Raw genomic sequence first — 22,296 nt, 5'->3', positions numbered from 1 at the left:
TTTCAAAGTATTTTATACTTCTTGCTCCTGGCAAGATCCATGTATGCATACAAGCCACTGGCTGTGGAATCTCTTCCCTTGGTGCATTGGACACACTGAAGGGCAGCCATGAATGAAGCCTCTGGAAATCATATGCAGAGCAATTGTTGTAGAGATTTCTAGAAACATATGCTTGGAGACAAGGAGGGCCTATAAAAGCAGCATCCAGTATGTTATTACTGATCCCTGATTAAATGGAAAGGCTTTTTATGTCACTTAATCACCATGCCTGGAGCATGCAGCAGCAGCTGTCAGAGAGATTGCGTATGCTCTTACATTCTGAAACATTTCCAGTTACTTAACAATTTATCTTCATATATGAAATGATCTGTTTAGTCTCTGCCAGATGTTCATTCTGTTCTTTTAAACTTGAGTGATGGTTGTTCTTTTGCCCTTAAGTAGGAAAGGCTGCAGCAGGAGCAGTAGTATTAAACAACTCCACCAGTGCAGGTCCTGAAGATTCCTCCTGCCCTTGTTCTTCCCTTTGAGGTGTAACTTGTTAAGAGGAGTGACTTTTGGCCTGCAGTGGAGTTGGGTTGAGTGCCAGCCAGCCCTGATCCCATATTCCACGTGCACAGTGACAGCTGAGTCACTTGTCATTTGAGAGGAGTTCCCTTGTCACAGCTTCAGCCGAGGCTCCCTGAATCACTGGCCTGGCCCTTTGTTTCCTTGGGCCTGGCTGTGAATTCTGAGGAGGAATTTTGGAGCTTCCCATTCCTGGGGTTCCATCCCTCAGCATCTTCCTCTAACTGGGTGTAGTGCGGCTTGGAGTAGCTCAGAAATGGGGTTGTGTCTCTTCCCTTGGCATCTTGACTGAAAAATGAATTGATATCAGAAATGAACCATATTATGTTTTAGAAAGGGGGAAAAACTAACTACTGGGACAAAGTCAAACAAACTAATTCAGCTGAGAGTGCAGGGGTAGGATGAATTTCCAAGAGGACTTTATGACTTAGAGTAGGTCCTGTACTTTTTTTTGAATAAATGTTTGCAGACTCAGCTTCTTAAGTGGAAACAAAATCTTGACTATAGTTGAATAAACTATTTCTAAGCAACTTTGTTTGTTAAACTGACTGTGGGAGGGGAAATTTTTTGAATTCTAGCAGCTTTAACTAACTGACTTTTGAACAAGTAAGTTTAAAAATATCATCGAGTGATACTTTGGTTTGTGGGGGATTTTTTTTTATTTATTAACATGAGCATTCTGAATTCTGCCTCAGATTTTAAGGTATGATTTCAAGAGTAGCTTCTGTTTTGGCTTTCTTCATTTGAACTGTCACAAAAGTCTTGATACTAAAATGTCACATAAGAAAGTTGGAATATGGATGCCTAAAATCACCAGCAATCCTTGAAGATAATGTATGTTTTTTTTATTTTCAAGAAGAATTATGAAAAGGGATGTTGCATTTCTTTATACTCCCAAGACAGATTTCTGATGTGTTTTCTCTCTTCCATCTGTTGATACAGGTTGAGTATAAACTGGGATTTCAGGTACATGATCCCATGGCTATGGCTCTGCCCCAGGCCAACATTTCTCTACAAGGAGAAGTTCCTCGCACCCTCTCAGGTAAACTCCCCACCCCCATCCAGCTCATGGATGAATAATGGTCATTTAGCCACAAATGCAGTTTTAGTACTCTGTGAACACTTAATAAAATTGATAAAAATTAATTAAAAATCCGTGTCCTTTATTGCTCTAATAGCTGAAGTGATGAGGCATGAAGACTAAAATTGCATTTCTTAGTATCAAAATCTTTATAATGTGATACTTTATGATGTCTGTAATGTGCTTCATCAACATAATCTCAAAAGGCTCTTATTTAAATGTTATCTCAGGGTCTGAGCATGTCCCACTCCCCTGTAACCCCTGTGTTGTGTTCACAGTGTTCCGTGTCGAACTCTCCTGCACCGGCAGACTCGACTCCGACGTCACAATACTGATGCAGCTCAACTTAACGATAAATTCCTCAAAAAACATCACAGTTTTAAATTTCAAACGAAGGAAAATGTGCTACAAGAGTAAGAGATTAATTTTCAGCTATTTTAAAGTTTTTACTGTTTAAGTATGATAGGAAAAGGGAGTGGGATGGTGTATGATCCAGCACAGGAGTAACACAGTGAATTTTGGGGAGGATTGGAAGAAACCAGGTAAAATCCTGCCTTTCAGACAGGAATGAGGATTTTTTGTTACAGCAGAAGCTGGTGAATGAACAACTTTCCCCAAGAGTTCCACTACATTGACTGACTTTTTAATAGATATGTAACAAAAACCATTTTCTCTCTGTTTGGAAAGAAGAAAACAGTTCCCTCAGAACTGCCACATTCTGGGAATTCAAATTGTTCTAAAAATTACCAAGAAAATCTACTTAGTTTATAAATTGTGATAAAATTGGCTGTTTAGTGAGTGTAGGAGGTATTAGTCTGTTAGATGTGAAGTACAAAATGATCTTGGGAGATAATCCAGATTTTGGAAATCCTTAATTGACTCTTCTGTGTTACCACTTGGGAATCTGCAAGCATAATTTATTCTTGGATTGTTCCTGCTTAGCATTGTTGCTTTCTAGAATTTTCCTAGGATTTTCTAGGACGAAGATTATTTTGGAGAATCCCAGGAGCTGTGCCCTCCTTAAAAATGCCTGTGGTTTCCCACTCCTAGGCAGTATTTGGGGATTGCCACCTCTCTCTTTGTATGCTCCTCCTGCCTTTGTTCAGCTTACCTGGAGCCTTTGAGGACAGTAGCTGGCTTTCCAAAGAGGGGTTTATCACTTTCCTTGAGTGTAAATCAAAGGATGAGCTTGGGGAGGGTGTGGATGGAAGAGTCAGCCGTGCCTTGTAGCACGTAATGTTGGGGTACTCATTGCATTAGGCTTCAGGAAGAGCATTCTGAATTCAAAGTGTATCTCCTTCTAGTAAAATGGAGGTCTGGGCTGATAATGTTGATATTTTTACTTTTATTTCCTGTTTTCCTGGGTATTTTTTCAAATACTCCAAGTGGGGGAAGTCGGCCCTGCTGAGCCATTCAGAGCTTACTGAGCTGTGGATGTGTGATGGAGCTTTCCAGAAGCACCACACAGTTCACTGAGCCACTGCCTGAACCATCAGAAGTGCTCCTTACAGAGATCTTGTTTCTGCAGGTTCATAAAAACAAAAAAATGGCTTTTTTTGGAGTGTATTGATTGGTGTAGAGCATATGGGGGTTTCTGATTGAATTTAATGCATAAGTTAGGAATATGCAGGAACTTTCTAGTGGTTTTGCTCAGGGCATTCCTGATAGCTCCTCCTCAAGTTCAAAAAAAGGGATAAAAAAAGAAAAACTCTTTGATTTTTCACTCCCTTGGATTACTTTTTCCTAAGCTGCCCTGGCTTAACAAGGAGTAGGAAGGGGCTGTGCTGTGTTGGACACAACTGAGAGCAGGAATGGGGGGTGTGCAAGTGGGACTGTGCCTGTGCAGCTGCAGAAATCCATGGGATTCCCTCAGCTGCCTGCAGATCCTGGTTGGGGGGGTCATCTGGAGGCATCTCCTGCACTCCCCAGGTTTGCACTGCTCCTGTTGGTAACCAGACTCAGAGTAGGCTTAATGAAGATTTACACACTTTCTAAAGGACTGCTGCTCACAGGAGCTGTGTTGTCCTCCTCCCTTCACTTGCATATTTATGAGTATTGAAAAACGGACATCACCTCTTCCATCCTTCTGTTTTAACTCTTTGACTCCTGACTGGCATCAGCTGAGAAGGCACAGTGCCTGTGGCTGCATCTCTGACCCCTTCCTAGAGTGAGCAACATTAGACTGGAGCCAGGATTTCCTGTAAAAGATCTTGACAGAACATCCCAGCAATGATTTTCTCTCCTGCAGGAACTGATTCTGTGAAGTCTTTGTTTAGTGCCTTAGCAAACACATTCTCTGCACCTCTTCTTTCTGCTCCTTTGGACTTTGGACAAGCTGCAGGGTTTTACATGGATTCAGGGCGTTCAAACTTTGCTTCCCTGGACATGTGTTTCAGTGTGATTTTAATTCTACCTGGTTGGGTATTTAAATGGAAATACAGGGATTAGTGTAGTCCTTGAATCAGCTCTTCCCTTTGGAGAAGCAGATCTGTTTTTCCATACATGAGGCAATGAGAAGGGCTGCAATAATAAATGTATTCCAACCTTAATGGCTTTCTCTCATCTCTTTAGAGCTTGAACCAGAAGTCAAATCTCCAACAGCTGATAAAAACAGCAGCAAGACTATCTGTAAGTAATCCTGAATGTACAAATTAGGGTTTAAAAACTGAAAAACTCTTATGTGCTTTGATTCCACATCTTTCCCTATGAAAACAGTCCCCAGGTAGTCTGTACTATACCCAGTATTGCAGTGGGTTTTTCGTAATTAATTGTTTTAACTGATGAAGAGGAAAAAGCCCTATTCCAAGTCTTGTAGCAAGTTTTGTATCTTGTCTTAGGGGCTCTGGTTTCTGTACATGACTCTGATCTGTTTTCTTGACCTTAGGACCTGTCTGGTTTGCTGTTTCAATGTATCACTATTGAAGGAATAGAATGAGGTAGTTTCCTTTCCTCCCCTTCTAGCTGGAAATATCGTTGGCTGACTGTGGCTCCGTAATACCCAAAATGGGAGTGTTTTTGCCAAAATGCTGTTGGAAAGCAGTAGGAAAGAGTGCTCAGTGCTCTCTTTACCTCCCACTGTCTCTTTCAGGGCAGTTGTTCTCCAGAATACCTTATAGAACATTTGGGATGGCCAAGGCTGCTGCCTCTCCCTGCCTCCTGCCCCTCAGTTTGCAAATGTTGTTTCTTTGGGTTTTTTTTTTGTTGTTTTTTCTCCTTTTTGAGAAGGTTCAGTAACTTTCCACATCTTTTGCAGTTGATCCTGTAAACGCAGCTCCCACCACTTCGACCCGGGTGTTCTACATCAGTGTGGGTGTGTGCTGTGCTGTGATATTCCTGGTGGCAATAATCCTGGCAGTCTTGCACCTCCACAGCATGAAAAGGATAGAGCTGGATGACAGGTATGTGCTCAGGCTTTCCCAGTGTGGTTTTGGGACATATTTACTCAGATTAGTGGGAGTTCAGTCTCAAAATGAGCACTCTGTGGTAGTTTGCAATTTCTGCTGTCGATGGCAAGCTGTAGCAGATACTGCCTGTGTGGGGCTGTGGTGAGAGCTGTGCTGCTGAAAGGCAGCAGTTGCAGGTACTCTGCTGTTTATGAGGTGGAAGGGTTGTTCAGGTTTTGCCAGAATATTTGTGTGGAGTGGGAAGATTCAGACAGAATCAGATCTGCAGGGATTGTCAGGGTTGAAAGAAAAATTGACTTGGGCTCACTGGAAAGGCAGGCTGGGAGAGCTGGGGTGTTCATACTGGAGAAGAGAAGATTCCAGGGAGACCTTAGAGCCCCTTTCAGTGCCTAAAGAGGCTCCTGGATAAAGGCCTGGAGTGCCAAGAGAAGGGGGAATGGCTTTCCACTGCCAGAAAGTTTTTACCTTTATTTTACCTTAGGTGGGAGGGACACTGGGAAGAAATTCTTCCCTGGAAGGGTGGTGAGGCCCTGGCACAGGGTGCCCAGAGAAGCTGTGGCTGCCCCTGGATCCCTGGAAGTGCCCAAGGCCAGGTTGGACGGGGCTTGGAGCAACCTGGGATAGTGGAAGGGGTCCTTAACCCATGGCAGGGGGTGGAACTGGATGGGCTTTAAGGTCCCTTTCCACCCAAACCATCCCATGCTTTTACATGATTGGATGAAAACATTTGGGTTTTGCTGACACCTGCAGGAGACTGAATTTCAGTTTTCGCTACTTTGATGGATTTTCCAGTGTTCAGTTCAGCCTTAGGGTACAGCCTGAGCATTACAGCTACTTGGTTATAAAACTGGCAGTGTTGGACTCTCTCAAATATATTTCCAATCAGGAAAAATGCAACACATGCATGGAAAATGGAGCTGTAACATGAGTCCAAGGGCATTGGAGGGGGGATTAAACACCATGGAGAAGGGAGGCTGGAAAAGCAGGTGGACTGAGGCTGTGTGAACAGCCTGCATCAGATACAACTGTTCAGGAGCAGGCAGTGTGAAACTGGATCCTTTGCAAAACAGCCTGTGGGTGGTCACTCCTGTGAAAGGATATCTTGAACTAAAGGATGTCTTGAACTGCTTCTGTGCTGCCTGCAGCCTCATAGAGTAGTTTTATCTTTTCATCCTCCTCCTTATCCATTCATCTGTTCCTTTCAGTTTTCTCCCTGCCCTTCCCTCCCCTAGTGTCCCCAGCCCTTGTGGCTTTGGCAGTGCCACTGCATTGAGCAGTTGTGGTTTCTTGATGGTAACCAAATGAACTTGTCAGCCTTTCTCAATTCCTTTGTGCCTGCTTGTCTGATGGAGGGGTTTTAATCAGCTGAAGGTGTTAAAGGATGTGCAGCTTGCTTTAATTCAGAAAGGAAGAATATTCCATTCGTAGTATGGGATGGTGAGGTGTTGGGGTGTCCAGCCCAGCAGTGTGATCAGATGTCCTCCCCTGTACTTTATTGCACTGGATTTTTGTGGAGATAAAAGGTAAAATTCTAAAAAACCAATTGACTTTCTCTGGAGATAAAGCTAAAAATCAATCTAATGTTAGTCCTTTGTGGTTTGTAGGTGTAAATAATTTGCTCTGAATCCCTGCATATCCTACTGATAAATTATGATAAATTCAGGGGGCTTTCCCTGTCTGTGGAAGGAGGTTGGAACGAGATGATCTTCAAGGTCTCTTCCAACCCAGACCATTGTATGATTTTATGAAGTTTGTGCAGCTCCTGGGGTTTAGCTCTTCAAGCACCATGTGATGACTTATTTTTTGAGCCTGTAGATGTCTTGCCTGGATGTGCTGCTGTGTAAAAGCTGTTGCTCAGGCAGTGCCGGAGCAAAGGTGTAACAGAAGCGAAATGTGCCTGAAAATCAGGAGCTGTGGGGTTTGTTTTGAGCAAACTCACCAAAGGAAGCAAGAATTTCTGATTTGGTTGTGAATAATAGTCTCAAACTGTTTCTGTAAAAGGTTCCTGAATGGAATAGGACAATGTCATTAGGGTTAACGACCTCCCAGGAGCAACAGAGCCTGGAAAACCCACCAGTGCTCTTAATTTCAACCCCCAGAACAAAATAAAACTGAGGAGGGTTGTTAACTGGAAGCTCAAGCCGAGTTTACAGGCTGCACATGGATTATTTAGGAACATTGTATTGGAAGTCCACAGCAAATGCTGCAAACCTCCCAGCAAAGGCACTGGAAAAGTGCCAAGGAAAGCTGGCATGGCTTAACAGCAGGATAATGGGAGTCATTAAAGCAAGAAGGCATCATTCAAATAGCTGACAGTATGCAAGTGAGGAAGCTCAGGAAGTGAGTTAAACCTAAAAACCAGAATGAAGCCAACCCAAAAGAGAGTTTTTCAATCTTGCAACAGGCATTAAAAGAATAATTCCTTCCTCACACTTGCCTTCAGCCAAAGGAATCCGCAGGGCTAGTGGGTGATCGGGTTACAAAAGGAGTTTCCAGCCAGAGCAAGAAAAGGAAATGCAAGTTGTGCCTTGGTGTTTGATGTGGTGACCATGCCAAGACTCTCCTTCCTGGGGAGCTCGCTGCAGAGTGGATCATACTGAGGCAGCCCGTGGATGCAATAGTGGGAACAGTTCAAACAAGCAGTAATAAGTTGCCAGCACCAAAGAATATTCATTCAAAAACTCTGAAGGAAGTTAAAGGGGAGGAGCTAGACCAGCATCTGTGGTTTTTAGGCTCCTGCTAAATGCTGTGCTGGAACCCTGCACCTGGAAGTGGGAATAACTAAAAAAAAAAAAAAATTCCAGAGAGAATTGAGGCCAGCTATAAATGAGTAAGTTTGTATTGTGAGATTCAGTAGATTCTATTCCAAAGAAAAAATTCAGTGGGTTCATCCATGGTTGTGCTATAATGGGGAAGAGTGGACTTGGATTTCTGTTTTTTAAAGGAAGCCTGGCTTCAGAGGCAGCAGTGGGCCTGGAGGGCATCACCAGCCATGTCTGACAATCCTACAGGGGTGCCTGGCCCTGCTTGGGCAATGCTCAGCTGCAGCCCAAGAAACCTTAAATGTTGATTATTTGACAAAGCAGAGGTTGTATCCCAGTTTCCTCTTTGTCCTCCCAATATAGTCAGCAGTGGAAAACCCTCTTGAAGTTTGATCAAAGTGAGGGGGACATTTGTATGTGTTTGGAGGGGGAGAACTACAAAAAAGCTTCTGGCCCTGGCATCTGACCTGCTAACAGGAGTTTTGGTCCATTACAGCTGCAGCAGCCCTTTTTGTAGGGTTTAGACTATGAAAATAAGACAGAAGTCAGCCTGCTGTGGTTTAGGCTGTGGTTTACCTATTTAATGGATACTCTGTGGGCCCCTGGGTCATCTTGCCCAAAGAAAGCATTTCAAAAAACACATTTTAGGTGGTGCTGGAAGGCAACAGGTACCCTTAGGGAGAGCAGAGACAAAGTAGGGTAGGCTGTGAAATAGAGCCCTTGTCTGAGTGGGACATCATTGCCATGAGAGAAATGTGTGCAAATCTTTCCTGGGACGTAATAGTTGTTCTTGTTATGACAGGGTGGTTCTGGCAAGGAATGTTTTGTCACTTTCATTATTCAAAAGTGGGGAGAAGTACCAGAAGATAGAGCAAGTTCTGGAAAGCAATTAGGAGGAAGCTGTTCATGCTTAGTGCCAAGATGCTTCAGAGTCACCTGAAATACATTCTCATGTGTGAGCGACTTCAAAAACTCCACTCCTTTAGAGTCTTGCCTGGAAACTCTCCTGGTTTTAACCTTGACAGCATAATTTGGAATGTGCTGGAGTGACAAGCAGTGATGTTGTTGCAATTTTGTTTCCCCACAGCATCAGTGACAGCAGCAGCTCGCAGGGGCTGTCGCAGCCCTCCACGCAGACGACGCAGTACCTGCGGGCTGACACGCCCAACAATGCCACACCAGTAACCAGTAAGTGTTAATCTAAGCACAGACCCTCCTGCCACGCTGCTTTGGTGGCAAATGCAAGAGAGGAACATGAATAATTCTCTGGGCCCTGTCATTTGCTTCTTCAGTTCACACAGTGTGTGTTTTATCCAGCCACACCATAGTCAGGAGTGAGTTCGGGGGGATGTGAGTGGTCATATGAGCATGAGACTGTGCTTGTCCCTTGGGTTGTTCCCCTGCACCCAGAGCAGTCAGCCAGCCAGACTTCACCAGTAGCTGTGAAGCAGCTGTGTTTTGACACTGGGAAGAGCCTGCCTCGGGCAGTCCAAGCAGAGGAGAGAGAACAGGATGTGTCCACCCAGCCCTGGGATCAGTTACTAAAGCCCTGTGCATGAATCCTGATGCTTGTGTTATTCTTGTCATCTCCTGTTGCTTACAGCTTTGCTTGAAATGATATAAAATAGCTGAAGAGAGCAGTGAGAGGAAAGGAGGGGTGGCAGCAGTTTAGATACTGACCTGGTAACTGATACCACAGAATCACGGAATATCCCAGCTGGAATGGACCTACAGGGATCACCCAGTCCAAATAACTCCTGCACAGGCACCCCAACAATCCCACCCTGAGAGCATTGTCCAAAGGTTCCAGGAGCTCTGGCAGCCTTGGGGCTGTGCCCGTTCCCTGGGGAGCCTGGGCAGTGCCCAGCACCCTCTGGGGGAAAAACCTTTCCCTGATCTCCAACCGGAACTCCCCTGACACAGCTCCAGCTGTTCCCTGGAGTCCTCCTGTCCCTGGTCACAGAGGGGAGAGCTCAGAGCTGTCCCTTAGCAGGAGCTGCAGACTGGCATCAGGTCACTCAGTTTCCTCCAGATTGAACAGACCAAGTGCTCTCAGCTGTGTTCTGAGTTAATTCTGTAGTTAATGAACATATTTATTACCTGTGGAATTCTTACTCCTCAAATTATTGTCTGGTGGAAGGCTATCCAATCCAGCCCTGCTCCAGGGAAGGGACTGTTCCAGCTTGAAGGAAGGTGGTCAGTATAGGGACACATGTTTGTTTTTTTTTTTTAAAACCAACGAATAAGACCCCAAAGTCTCCCCCATTGTCCTCTGAGGGCACTTAGTGATAGTGACTGTCCCATCATGAGGGAGCACAGCAGAAAGGTCATTACTCTCAGCCCTCCTGTGTTCTCCTTTTTTCCTCCCCATGTGTGGAAGGAGGTGTTTACCTGAGGTCTAGCTGCACCTCTGGGAGAGATTTGGTTCACTTCTACATTGTACTGTATCTCCCTAAAAACCAAACAAAAACAAAACAAACCTATTTGTCCTCCGAGTTCATTTTTCCCTTGCAAAGAGCTGCCTTTAAAATGTATTTGGTATAAGCATTAATTTAAAAGCAGGCTTGTAAAAATTTAATATATGAAATGTTAAAAAAATTCCTTTTCACAGAGTTTGAAAGAGACTTTGTCCTGCAAATTATCCTAGAGCAGCTTTCCCTCTTGTCACCTGAGTCCCTCCCCAGCCTTTTTATTTTCTGTCTCTTAGAATCACAGGATCGTTTAGGTTGGAAAAGCCCTCCCAGATCATCAAGTTCCACTATTCCCCCAGCACTTCCAAGGCCACCCGTGTCCCCAAATGCCACACAGCTTTTAACTCCCTCCAGGGGTGGGGTCTCCACCTCTGGGCAGCTGTGCCAGGGCTGGACAAAGCTTTGGGAAGTGGAATTTTCCCTCATGCCCAATCTAAACCTCCCCTGGCCCAGCCTGAGGTTGTTCCCTCTCATCGTTCCCTGGGAGGTGAGCCCGACCACCCCCAGCTGTCCCCTCCTGTCAGGGAGTTGTGCAGAGCCACAAGGTCCCCCCTGAGCCTCCTTTTGTCCAAGCTGAGCCCCTTTGCCAGCTCTCTCAGCCACTCCTGGTGCTCCAGCCCCTTCCCCAGCTCTGTTCCCTTCCCTGGACATGCTCCTGCCCCTCGATGTCTTACCTGAGCTCAGGCTGAGCTGCTGATGTCCTGTCAACCTCAGGTTTTTTGTTAGGCTTTCCAAGTGACTCAGGTTAACTTGGCTGAGTTCCAGTTGCTGGAATGTTGTCCCCCAGAATCCTCTGGCCACGGGCAGGAGACCAAGCCCAGGGTGATGGTTCAACCCTCCTCACCCTGCGCTGTGTGGTGGCCACTGTGCCCAGGTGGCACCTGTTTGCTGGGGACAGCCCTTGTTTCACTCACCTGCTTTGAGACACCACCAGTAGCACTGGAAATGGTGAAAATTTGGAGAAGAGAGAAAAGGTTGGATGTGTGAAAAAAGCAGGATTGATATTCTTGGTCATTCCACATAATTTTGCTTTCAGTAACATTTAAATTTTGAAGAAAATATTATCAGAGTAATTCTCAAGATTTCTCTTAATAATTCATACACATGTACCAAAATATTCCAGGTTTTCTGACTCTACTGGTGTATCCAGATGTCTGGAAGTGCCAGAAGAGGGCAGTGGTGGTTTGTTAATGTCCTGCTGGGGTAAGGCATCTTCCCAGCTCCTTTCCAGCAGTCTATTTCTCCTCCTGAGGGCAGTGCAGTACAGGAGGAGAAATATTTCCTTCACCCAGAGTTAATAATCAAAGTTGTTTGCATGACACTACAGAGAGCCACAGAGAATTCCTGTGTAATTTCTTTCCCTGCAGATGATTATTCTTGTGCTTTTTGTTGCTAAATACTAGAATATTTTTAAATTAATATAGCATATATTTAAGATGGTGCTGCTCCCTGGTGTGTGGAGCCGTAGGTGGTCGGAGGTGAAGCCCTATGCCTGTTCTCATTCCAAGGGTATTTATGTTGGATTGTTTGGCTCTGCTGGCTCCTCAGGTTATCCCACATTAAGGATAGAGAAGAATGATCTGAAAAGTGTCACTCTCATGGAGGCCAAAGCTAAAGTGAAGGACATAGCCATCTCCAGGGAGAGGATCACCCTCAAAGATGTGCTCCAAGAAGGTATTTACAGCACTCAGATGCTTCATTCCTACAACATGCTGTAGATAAATACAAATATATGGATATTTGTTTACAGTCTTTTCTGAAATCATTCACAGATGACGTTTCTGATCTTTGTAGCTTTGGTGGATGGGAGGAATGATGAGTTATGTTTGCATTTGGGGTGTGGGGGTAGGGAAAGCAGCTTCCAGAGTTAATTACCATGGGGGAGTGACCAGGTGTGCTCAGTAAGTCATTCAGCTTGTCTGTCTTAATAACCTGCTCCCTGAAATGATGGGTGGCTGAAGGGAAGGGTAATCACTCAGGGCTCTCAGAACTCACTTTTGGGAGTTCCTACAGGAGAGCTGCTCTTAACAACATAAAAATCAAAGCAAAACCAACCCAAAGCCCAGAAAAACTTCAAATGTTGTCCAAATTTGGTGTCTCACTTTGATAACTTTGCTTTGGAAATCTAATTGGCAGATGCAACATTTACAGCCCTGATGTAAAAGATTAAGGGACTACCTGGTTGTTTTCGTGGAATATCCTGAGTTGGAAGGACCCATAAGGATCATTCAGTTCCTGAATTGTTCACTCTTTGTTTACTGTGCACTTCGAAAGTGTTCATGCACAACATGAATTGATTTTTGTTGAAACTGAATTTGAAAAATAGGCTTAAATATTTAGTTTTCTTTGTCATTCACCTCTACTGCTGCAATTTCAAGTCTCTGTTCCCTGAGAAATCAAACTTCCTGAAGCTGGGGATTGGAGATAATCATCCTTTGGAGGCAGGATGCTTTATGTTAGTCTGAGCAGCAGTGGAGCATGTTCCCATTCTGGTTCAGTGTGTGCCTCTGAACCTCTGGGGTGACAGCTCCATACTCACTTCCAGTGTGGGCTCTGCAAAGCCTTCCTTGGCATGTGGGATGTGCTTTGTGTTCCTGTGGGCTGCCTGGAGCTGGGATGTTGGGAGTCACCCATGACTAGAAGTGACTCAGTGCCCCAGCAACGCTTCAGATGTTTAGTGGCAGAGCTGCCCTGTGCTGCCAGGTGAGGCATAAGGAGCTGTTGAATGCAGTTTGGACCCAGTTAATCCTGGGATCTCGTTTCTTAGCCTCCAGCTGTTACTTTGAGTCAGAACCTTCAAAAGTTAATCACAGAGTCATTAAGGTTAGAAAAGCCCTTTGAGGTCATTGAGTCCAAGCACTCCCCCAGCAATGCCAATTTCACCCATGTCTCCAAGTGCCACATCCACATGTCAGAGGACCTGACCAATTTTAGTTCAGGGTCATAGTGGTTTTGAGTCTCTGCCATTGAAGAACAAAAGAGCTTCAGAGGGGAAGAAGGGGATAAAGTAAATGCATATATGGAACTTCTTTACAGATCTTGGCCACAGATTCATTGTGAACTTCATGTAGCTTCCATAGCTTCACCTGCTTTTACATTTTGGAAATATATATTTAGGCACTTTCTCAAAGTCTTCAAGAACCAAGACAGGAGGAATTTAGTTGCTGTTAAGTAATTGAGGGTGTTGTGGTTGCCTGAGAGTCTTCTGAGTTCAGCTGTTGCTCAGTGAGATGCAGTTTGAAGACCCCTGTCATGCAGGGTTTCCTTGCAACCCCAGGGTGGGTGACAGAAATGTTGCACTGCCCTTTTTTAAGATATTTAAAAACAAATAAGACCTGTATTTCATATTGTCAAAGATCTTTCAACCTAGTCAGGGAGGAGGGATCCTTGGGAAGGGGCTGTTATGCTGGAATAGACTGTGTGGAGATGATGCACACCTTGGTGCAGGAAGGTGTTGCCATGCTGAGAAGTAAGCCAGTTAATTCTCTGTGTGTTAGCAGCTGTTCTCAGCCCAGCTCCTCAGAGTAGCTCCTCTTCCTGCAGTAGCACCAGTAACATCTTGTGAATGGAAAAGTGCTGGAGAGTCTGAATGACCCCCAAACAAACCCAGCACCTTCCAGCTGAGGTGAGATAATGTGATGCTGGCTGTTTCAAGGTGTTCCATGTGTGCTGGCAGGCCAGGATTGCTGTTTCCTTGTGAATGTTTCCAAAAAAACTTGGTCCTTGTGAGAAATGCCTTGGCTTAGAATTCCAGACTGGGTGGGTGAGAAACAGGAGCTGGAGTTCTTAGTGCAGGGAGTTGACTGAAGTGCCACAAATAAACCATCATCATAATGATATTTAATTTCTCTGGGCTCTGCTGCTATCACTAGTTCACTCTCGTGCTTTTCCCCTTAAGTTTTATTTATGTAAAACTTCACAATTTTTGCTGCCTGTAGTTGTGAATCCCCCTCATGCTGGAGAGCAGTTGGGTTCTCTCTTGGTGACTTTATAGGGTTTGGAGGCACTTTACCTGCAGGCATTCCTCACTTTCTGCTGTGAAATGTACTGTTTGATTAAGATACTCCTAATGTTATCAGTGTTTCTTTACTTTACTGATTGGTTGTTCTGTTCCTAGGCACGTTTGGGCGCATTTTCCACGGAATTCTAATAGAAGAAAAAGACCCCAGTAAAGAAAAACAAGTTTTTGTCAAAACTGTTAAAGGTATGTTTGCATGAAGGAGCGGGTTTGTGTGCAGGTGTTTGAACTTTGTGCTAAAGCCAAACCTGGCTTTACAACAACCCCCTTCTCCCCAAAATATGCAAATGATGAAAAACAAAAGCAGTTTGGATGCTTCCTTCAGCCACAGGGAACAGCAATCTTATATGGAAGAAAAATGCATGTGTTCTCCACCAGTGCCTTCTGTCATCACCCTTGAATACTTTGGTTTATTATTCTCCTAAGTAAAAAATTATATTGTTTTTTTTTCCCCAGCATGTCATTGTCTTTCCAGTCACAGCCTTGTCCCCTGCAAATTGCTGAAAAATACCTGAAATGTGTCTTAAAAATCTTTTACAAATGCATGGCTGTACAGAAGACAGGGTATAGTTTCTGCCTTCCTTAAGCTTTGCAACTGATGCTTGAGAATTGGCATTTAGAACTGAATTTATCCAAATACAGCACCTGTGTTCAGGAAATACCTTGAAATGAGGAGAGGTAGACTTAATGAGCAAGGTGGGTGTAGATGAAAATGTTGCAAATGTCCTACATGTCTGTCGTGTGTATCCCATATGTATATTACAAGTATCCTACATGGATCCCTATGTTACCTGTATCCTACATCTATCCCTTCCTCTGCAATCAATCACAAGTTCTCTTTTTGCCAAATTCCCAGTACAGTGGTTGTTTTACCACTTATTTTTGTCATTTCAGTTGGGTGTCTTACTGCCTTTGGTTTTTCATTTGACAACTTCTTTAATTCTTTCTTGCAAAAAAAAAAAAAAAAAAAAGCATCTATAAGAATTTCAACTCATTCTGCTTTTTTTTTTTTGTTTTAGCCTGGCTTTTAATTTTTGAAGGTACTGATTGGGAAATGGTGAAGCTGCTGAATTTTGTTGTTGAATCTTTCTGCTACCCATTTATTCTCTGCTACCTTTAAGGAAAATATGTTGCTTAAAGGAAGCAGCCACCTTGGTCTGCTTCTGACACAATCAGATGTTTCTGGTGCTCTTCTCTCTCACATGACATAGAATAATGGAATGGATTGGGTTGGGGGGGACCTCAGAGCTCTACCCCCTGCCATGGGCAGGGACACCTTCCACTGTCCCAGTGCTCCAAGCCCTGTCCAGCCTGGTCTTGGACATTGGCAGGGATCCAGGGGCAGCCATAGCTTCTCCGGGCACCCTGTGCCAGGGCCCCACCACCCTCCTGGGGAAGAATTCCTTCCTAATATCTCATCTAATCCTGCCCTCTAGCAGTTTAAAGCATGTCCTGTCCCTCCATCCCTTGTCCCAAGTACCTCTCCTGGAGCTCTCCTGGAGCCCCTTTTAGGGGCTCTGAGTTCTCCCTGGAGCCTTCTCTTCTCCAGGTGAACACCCCCAGCTTTCCCAGCCTGGCTTCTCTTATTTAAAAACCAAAAAATTTGCTTCTTTCCAGTATTTTGGGAACATTTTCTGAATTCTGCCTTCCGGTCCCTTTCACTGCCAAACAGTTCTGTCTTTTTTATTTCTTGGCTCTTATTTAATAATAGTTCTCAAAAACAGGCCCTTGGCACGCGAGCTACTTTTTATAGCATTGGATTAAACAACATAACATTTGTCAAAAGTGATCTTAATTTAGCTGCCTCCCATGACCTCTTATTGAATTGCTTTCCCAAAATGGGACTTCCAATGCACTTCTAAATCCATCGTTCTCCCTTATAGTGGCTTGTGTATGTGACACAGTCGTGTCCTATAGGAAAAAAGCTCTTCCCTTTGCAGGGAAGGATTCACTGCAGTGATGGCATTCATCACTGTAGAGAATTTCCCAGCATTAAAAAGGATCTATGTGTAAAAAGTGTAGAGTAGGTTTTGCTGATCGTTGGGCCTGGGCAGCAGAATTTTGCAAGGAATAAAACCTGTAACATCCCCTCTCCTCACAGCAGCTCACTTGCAGTGCTGATATTACACAGCTTCATTTTCACACCCTGGCTGTGATTGCTCTGTGTGCGGCTGGGATATGTAATAAGTTGGGAATTTGATCTGGTTGGAAGTAAAAACCTGCAAAAATTCTCTTGTAACCAGAGTCTTTCCTTGATCTAGTCGTTCTGTGGCCACACACACACTGCTGTTCTGGCACAAGCAGAAGCAGGGCAGGACCATAAAAGCTTGATGGGTATGAGAACCATTAAACTGACTTAAGTATCTCTTTGCTGAAGGCAATCAAGCCTGAGGGTCATGGAAAATAGACAAGGAATAAAGGCTTTGTCTGTGGAGTTACATTATCTCTTCCCAAAAGTATGAGCTGCTCCAGAACTGCCTTTTTTAACCAGAGGTGCACTCTGAAAGTGATAAAATGGAGTCCAGTGGTGCCCTCAATGTCAGGAAACAATGGACAGTGGGGGTGGAGTATGCCAGATCTTTGGAAAATGTGAACTGAGGTTCTTTGAGTAGGTACTGTGAGGAAGAATAACCTCCTTGAGAGAAAAAACACCTCTTTTTTCTCACCAGGATCAGGGCTTGAGAAACTGAAGACACTGTTCTGACATTAGGGGAGTTGTTATGGCTTCAAATCTGGAATTTCAAGAGAATCCTAGAATTCCAGAATGGTTTGGGTTGGAAGGGACCTTAAACTCCATCCACTCCCACCGCTGCCATAGGCAGGGACACCTTCCACTAGCCCAGGTTGATCCAAGCCTTGTTCAGCCTGGCCTTGGACACTTCCAGGGATGAGGCAGCCACAGCTTCTGTGGGCAGTCTGTGCCAGTGTCTGACCTCACAGGGAAGAATAAATAAACAAATTTTAAAAAATTGTCTTCCTTATGTCCAATGTAAATCTATCCTTTTCCTGTTTAAAATGTTGCCCTTTGTCCTGTCCCTGCAAGCCCTGATCAAAAGTCTGTTTCAGACTTTCTTACAATCCACAGGCCACAGAAAGGTGTCCTTGGAAAATTTTCTTCTCCAGGCTGAACCTCCTCAGCCCAACAAGTCTTATAGATGGGCCTAGAGTTTGGGTTTGTTGGCTGTTAGGAGAAGAGCTGTCTGTCACTCATGGATGTCAAGGTTGTGCTGTTCAAGGAGTGGTTTCTGAATGAAAATCCATGAAGAAAAATTGTTCCCTAAGTGCCTGTCACAATGGATCTCTTTTCATGTGTCCCTCCTTCAGCTGTCAGTGTATTACAGCATCCATACATACCCTTTTAAGAGGGGTTCTTTCCAATAATGTGGACAGAGGGAATGTGCTGTCAGTTTTCCCATTTCCTGTGCTGGGGAAGGTGAATGTTGTGGCTGTTGTGCTCATCAGGCAATAGTTATATCTGTGAGTATTTCCTGCTCTGGAGAGAGAGTGATTGCAGCCTTGTCAGTTTGTCTCTTGCCTGTATTCTTTCCCCTTGGTTAATTGTTGCCCCTGAAGGATCAAAAGCACAGGTAGTTGACTGCAGTAACTGCAGCTGCCCTTCCCACTTCCCTTCCCTGATGTTTCCCAGAGCTCCAGTGAGATGCAGAGCATTGCTATGAACCAGGAGAGTGAAAACAGGATCCCTTATTTCTCTGAGCTTTGTGTTTGTTCCCCTTCTGAAGTGATCTGCTCTTAAAGGAGTCAGTAATACATGAGAAAGCTGAGAGAGCCTGGACCTTCCTGAGAGGTGGAAGAGCCCATCCAGAGAGTTTTCTGGAATATTCTGTATTCCCTGTTGTCTCAATCTGGGGTAGAACTATTAGGTCAGACTCTCAAACAGCAAGTTTGAGCCTGATTGAGCAATATCAGTGGAGGGGTTGAATAGGTTGGAAGTGTGCTTGTTCAGCATGATCTGACTGGTTTCTCATCTGCCACAGAATCTGGGGTCTTTCCTTTGAACACTTCATGAAGTTATTGAAGTACTTTTGAAGTGATTCAGTGATTACTTGTTCTGTAGCTCTTAAATTGACGGGGTGTAAAAGTTGGAGATGCTTCTCTTGAAGTCTCAACACCACATCTCTTATAAAGACTGGCTGAAGGAGGATTCGTCCCTGCGTTTTACTCCAGATCCTTGAAAGAGTTTTTTCTTTCATGGAGCTTTGGTTCACTCCAGAGAGAAAGTTGTAACATGCCCGTGGCAGTGACAAAGTTTCTACATGCAGGTTCATGAAATAGATGAGTTTATAAGGTTTTTTTAATGCTGTATCATCTGTGTCTGGGTGCCTGAGCCTTCTGATACGTGCAGTGCCTTGTGCCAAGGAGAGCTTCAAAGGAAAATGGATCTCTCTTGCCTTCCTGGAAGCTCTAATAACTGCACACTGCAAAGATCCCAGGCTCTGGGGAAAAGGTGTGACTTGTTCAGCTGTCCTACATGCTTCATGTTGGCCATGCAGTTGTTGTGTTGTCTTAGCACTTTACACTTCCACTGTGTTCATTTGCTAGGCAAGGTGATCAAAGTCATAGTTACTTTCACACTTAGACATTTCAGTGGAAAATTTGCCTTCGTTCTGTCTTCAAACAGACACTGATGAAGATTGAGGATGTGTGTCATTGCCAGCAAGAACAAGAATATGTTATCTAGAATATCTGGGATTTTGGAATCTTTGGATTAGCACAACCTGAACAAGTTCTTTGTTAGAAAGATGAGAGACTTAGCTGGCATTTGCTTTCTTTGTTGTGTTTTTTGTTTTACAGAAAAAATTATGTGATGAGGGTGGAATGCTTCACTTTTCAATCAGACGTTTCCAATCCCTCTCAGTTTTGGGAATGTCTCTGATGGCATGTTTCTCCAAACTGGCATTACATCTCCTGGCAGGGTTTAACAGATCCCTCCAGCCTTTCTGGGGCATCTTTTAAATCATCTGATGTCAGAGGAGGAAGAAAACACACAGGTTTCACCTTTGATTTAAAGAACACATTGTTTAATGGTGCTTTTCCTGTGAAGGAGAAAATTCTTAACAAAACAAATGTAATTGTGTTATTCCAGGAACATATGAAGTGAGGGTGAGCTGTGTAGAGCCCTGACTCATTTAGGATGTTCTGGCCAAGGTACACTTTTGGTAAAAACAACGCAGTGTGCTGTTCAAGATAACCCGGCTGCTCCCATTTCGTGTTCTAACCACTTAACATTTTTCTGATGTACGAGGAAGGAGTGTTTGGAAACAAACCATCCATGGAAAGCACTGGAAACAAAGTCAGTGTTGACAAAGGTCAGCTCTTTAAACTTTATTGTTCTAGCAACTTTTAATAACGCTTTAGTTCTGTCATCTTCGGTCACTAAGAGACTTCCAGCATTCTTGGTTATCTCTGACATTTCACTATTTAGATTTTTTAAATTTATTGCTAGTCTAGTTAAGAGGAGATACCCCATGCCTGGAAGTGCTCAGGCCAGGCTGGACAGGGCTTGGAGCATTATGATCTAGTGGAAGGTGTCCCTGCCCATGGCAGGAGGTGGAGTGAGATGAGCTTTAAGGTCCCTTCCAACCCAAACCATTCCATGATTGCAACATTGGTGACCCTTTAGGACTTCATGCAGTTGGGAGGTGTAGGAATGGAAATCCTGAGAATCCAGGCCGTGCCAAGCAGGAGAAAGCAATGGGCACATTTAGGGGATTTAAGTATGGACAAGCAGCTCTGTGTTAACCAAGGTAAAGGTTTCTTGTTCACACTAAACAGGTACCAGAACTTGAAGCATCATCCACAGTTGTTCTCAAGGGGTCATGTTTCAATTGATGGGATTTGCTCTTCTGGGCAGTTCATTCTTAAAAGCACAGCCTTGTGAAAATAGTTCTAAGTTTGTACCTTAAACATACAGTATCTGAATTAATTGTTCAAAAGTATTTAACCTTCCAAAATCAGAGTGCAGGATCCTGTTTCTGAAGAATATAGTTTATGCCAAAAAAATAAATCAAGAGTTACTGCTCATCTGAGCTAAATTCTTGAGTGTCTTTATAAAGGAAGATACTTAAATTTAAAAAATTTGGGGTAAGTAGCAAGTTTTTGATTATCAGCCTAAAAATGCACTTAATTTTTAATTTAATCCTAGTTCTTTAGGAAAATACCCTTAGACATCTAAAGCAGTACAGTATGCTTCAGAAAATACTGAGGGATGATCTCCAAAGTATTGTACTACGTCATTTAAAGATTTATTATTCCATGTGCTAAATGCTATTCACCTGCAAGACACTTTAATTTGCATAAAATCTCTACTTGTACATCAGTTTTATTATGTGCTGTCCCTTGCCCTTTGGACCAGGACATCAGTCATGTTTCTCTTTCCCAGTTTCACTGTAAACTTAGTTAACACTTTCAGGTTCACTTTGAGTTAAATGGATTATCGAGCAAAGAGCCTTTTACTTCCTTCTCTTTGCTGCTGCTTCTTGGATTCTGGTGTTATTCTTACACAGGGAACTAAGACTGTCCCCAAATCCTGCTTTTCTCTGCCCTTTTCTGTGGTTTAAAACTGTGTGTGCATTTGTAATGTAGGAAAACCAGAATAGCATTCCCTATTTTAGCAGTGTCATGTTGACTCAGTCCCATGATTTATTGAAATTAGGCTTGGCTTTGTCACTGTGAGCTGCCTTGCTTTGCAAAATAAACTCATGTGGTTGATACTTGATGCCTGGATACCAGGATTGGAAGAGAAATCCTGCTCTCTGGAAATTTTATCAGGACTAAGTGTGGTGTGCCATGCTGTAACCTCTTCCTGCTGTGGTTTGGAGTGCATGTCTTACCTTTACAGGAGACTGGAATTCTGTAGGATGCAGGGCTGCCTTGGAAAGCAGGGGAACTTTGATTTGTGGAAGTGATGACCTGGCCACCTCCTGCAGCTCTGAGCTGGAAACAGGAGCACGGTGTGCTGTGCTCAGTCCATGGCAGGAGGAAGCATCAGATGCTCCACCTGGCTCTGTCTGACTCCTGGGGCCTCAAAATTTTAAAGCTGAAATATTTTTATATGTACTTTCCTTTCTGCCTGTGAAAAAGCAGGTTGTGTCATGACTTCTTGCATTCCTTTAGCATCTTTCTGGTGAAGGAAAGTTGTGAAGGTTACCTGATAGGAGCATTAAAAATGTCCTGTGCAACAGATGTGAGCACAGGCATTGAATTACTTCCAAAGACTCATGTAGAGGGGTTAAAGCAATACTCAGGCATGCATTCTCTTTGAACTGGGGTGGAATTCTGCCTTGGGAGCAGTTTTGCCTAATTAATTGCCACTCAGAAGCAGCAGTAATTAACAAGGATGTGTTGGTACTGGGAGCATTTATCACCTGGAGCTGATCTAGTCCTGCACTCTCAATTCCTGTGACCACTGTGCCTGCCTGTGTGGATGTCACCCTTCTATAACTGGAGCTTGTTCCCTTTGACATGGGATATTTGGCAAAGTCCACAAGGCTGAAAAATAATAAGGGTAATAGAAGCTTGTGAAAACAGGCAGCTGTGTAGAAAATGGGCTGTATAAGTGTTGTGATGTGGGGGAGTGTTACCTTGCAGTATGAAACAGGAGGAAGTTAACAGGGGAACAAGCCATTACAAATGGTCCAAATATGAGAAAAGCTGCAGGTAAAACATCTTCTTAAATATTGCAGTTGGAAACATTCATCAGAAGCCTTGGAGCTCCTGGCTGTAGCATTTGCAGAGCTGCTTCTGACAGGAGTCTTGAAAGAATCTGCTCTTACTGCCTGTAGCAGGCTGTGAGAGAGTTCAAATGGGACTCAGTTCAATTTTGAAACCTGTGCTTACATGAGTTTTCAGGTTCTGCTTTTGTCTTCTGAAGAAACAGATTTCAGTGACCATTCTACAATCAGAAGTCTTGTAAATGTAATGCTGCCTGAGAGGGGGCTGTGGTGAGGAGGGTGTCAGTCTGTTCTCACAGGGAACA

The 22,296-nt window shown here is 43.9% G+C and overlaps 1 protein-coding gene across 4 annotated transcripts in view; it reads left to right on the top strand.

Annotated features, from left to right (window-relative positions):
* The window catches only part of RYK (receptor like tyrosine kinase), a 59,868-nt gene that overhangs the window by 22,452 nt on the left and 15,120 nt on the right, over positions 1 to 22,296 (top strand). For 2 of the 4 annotated variants that reach the window (XM_041416377.1, XM_041416380.1), the window contains exons 3-9: positions 1,507 to 1,606; positions 1,924 to 2,058; positions 4,217 to 4,273; positions 4,899 to 5,043; positions 8,899 to 8,999; positions 11,831 to 11,956; positions 14,400 to 14,486. In XM_041416377.1, the coding sequence (XP_041272311.1) occupies positions 1,507 to 1,606; positions 1,924 to 2,058; positions 4,217 to 4,273; positions 4,899 to 5,043; positions 8,899 to 8,999; positions 11,831 to 11,956; positions 14,400 to 14,486 (751 nt within the window). Of the gene's footprint in view, positions 1 to 1,506; positions 1,607 to 1,923; positions 2,059 to 4,216; positions 4,274 to 4,898; positions 5,044 to 8,898; positions 9,000 to 11,821; positions 11,957 to 14,399; positions 14,487 to 22,296 lie in introns of all 4 variants that reach the window. The other 2 variants (XM_041416376.1, XM_041416378.1) reach the window with 1 other exon arrangement.

The sequence above is a fragment of the Onychostruthus taczanowskii genome, unplaced genomic scaffold, assembly GCF_017590055.1.
Source record: "Onychostruthus taczanowskii isolate IOZ18803 unplaced genomic scaffold, ASM1759005v1 scaffold51, whole genome shotgun sequence".
Taxonomy (NCBI): Eukaryota; Metazoa; Chordata; class Aves; order Passeriformes; family Passeridae; genus Onychostruthus; species Onychostruthus taczanowskii.
The sequence above is the reverse complement of the archived record's forward strand: the minus strand, read 5'-3'. Positions and strand labels throughout refer to the sequence as shown.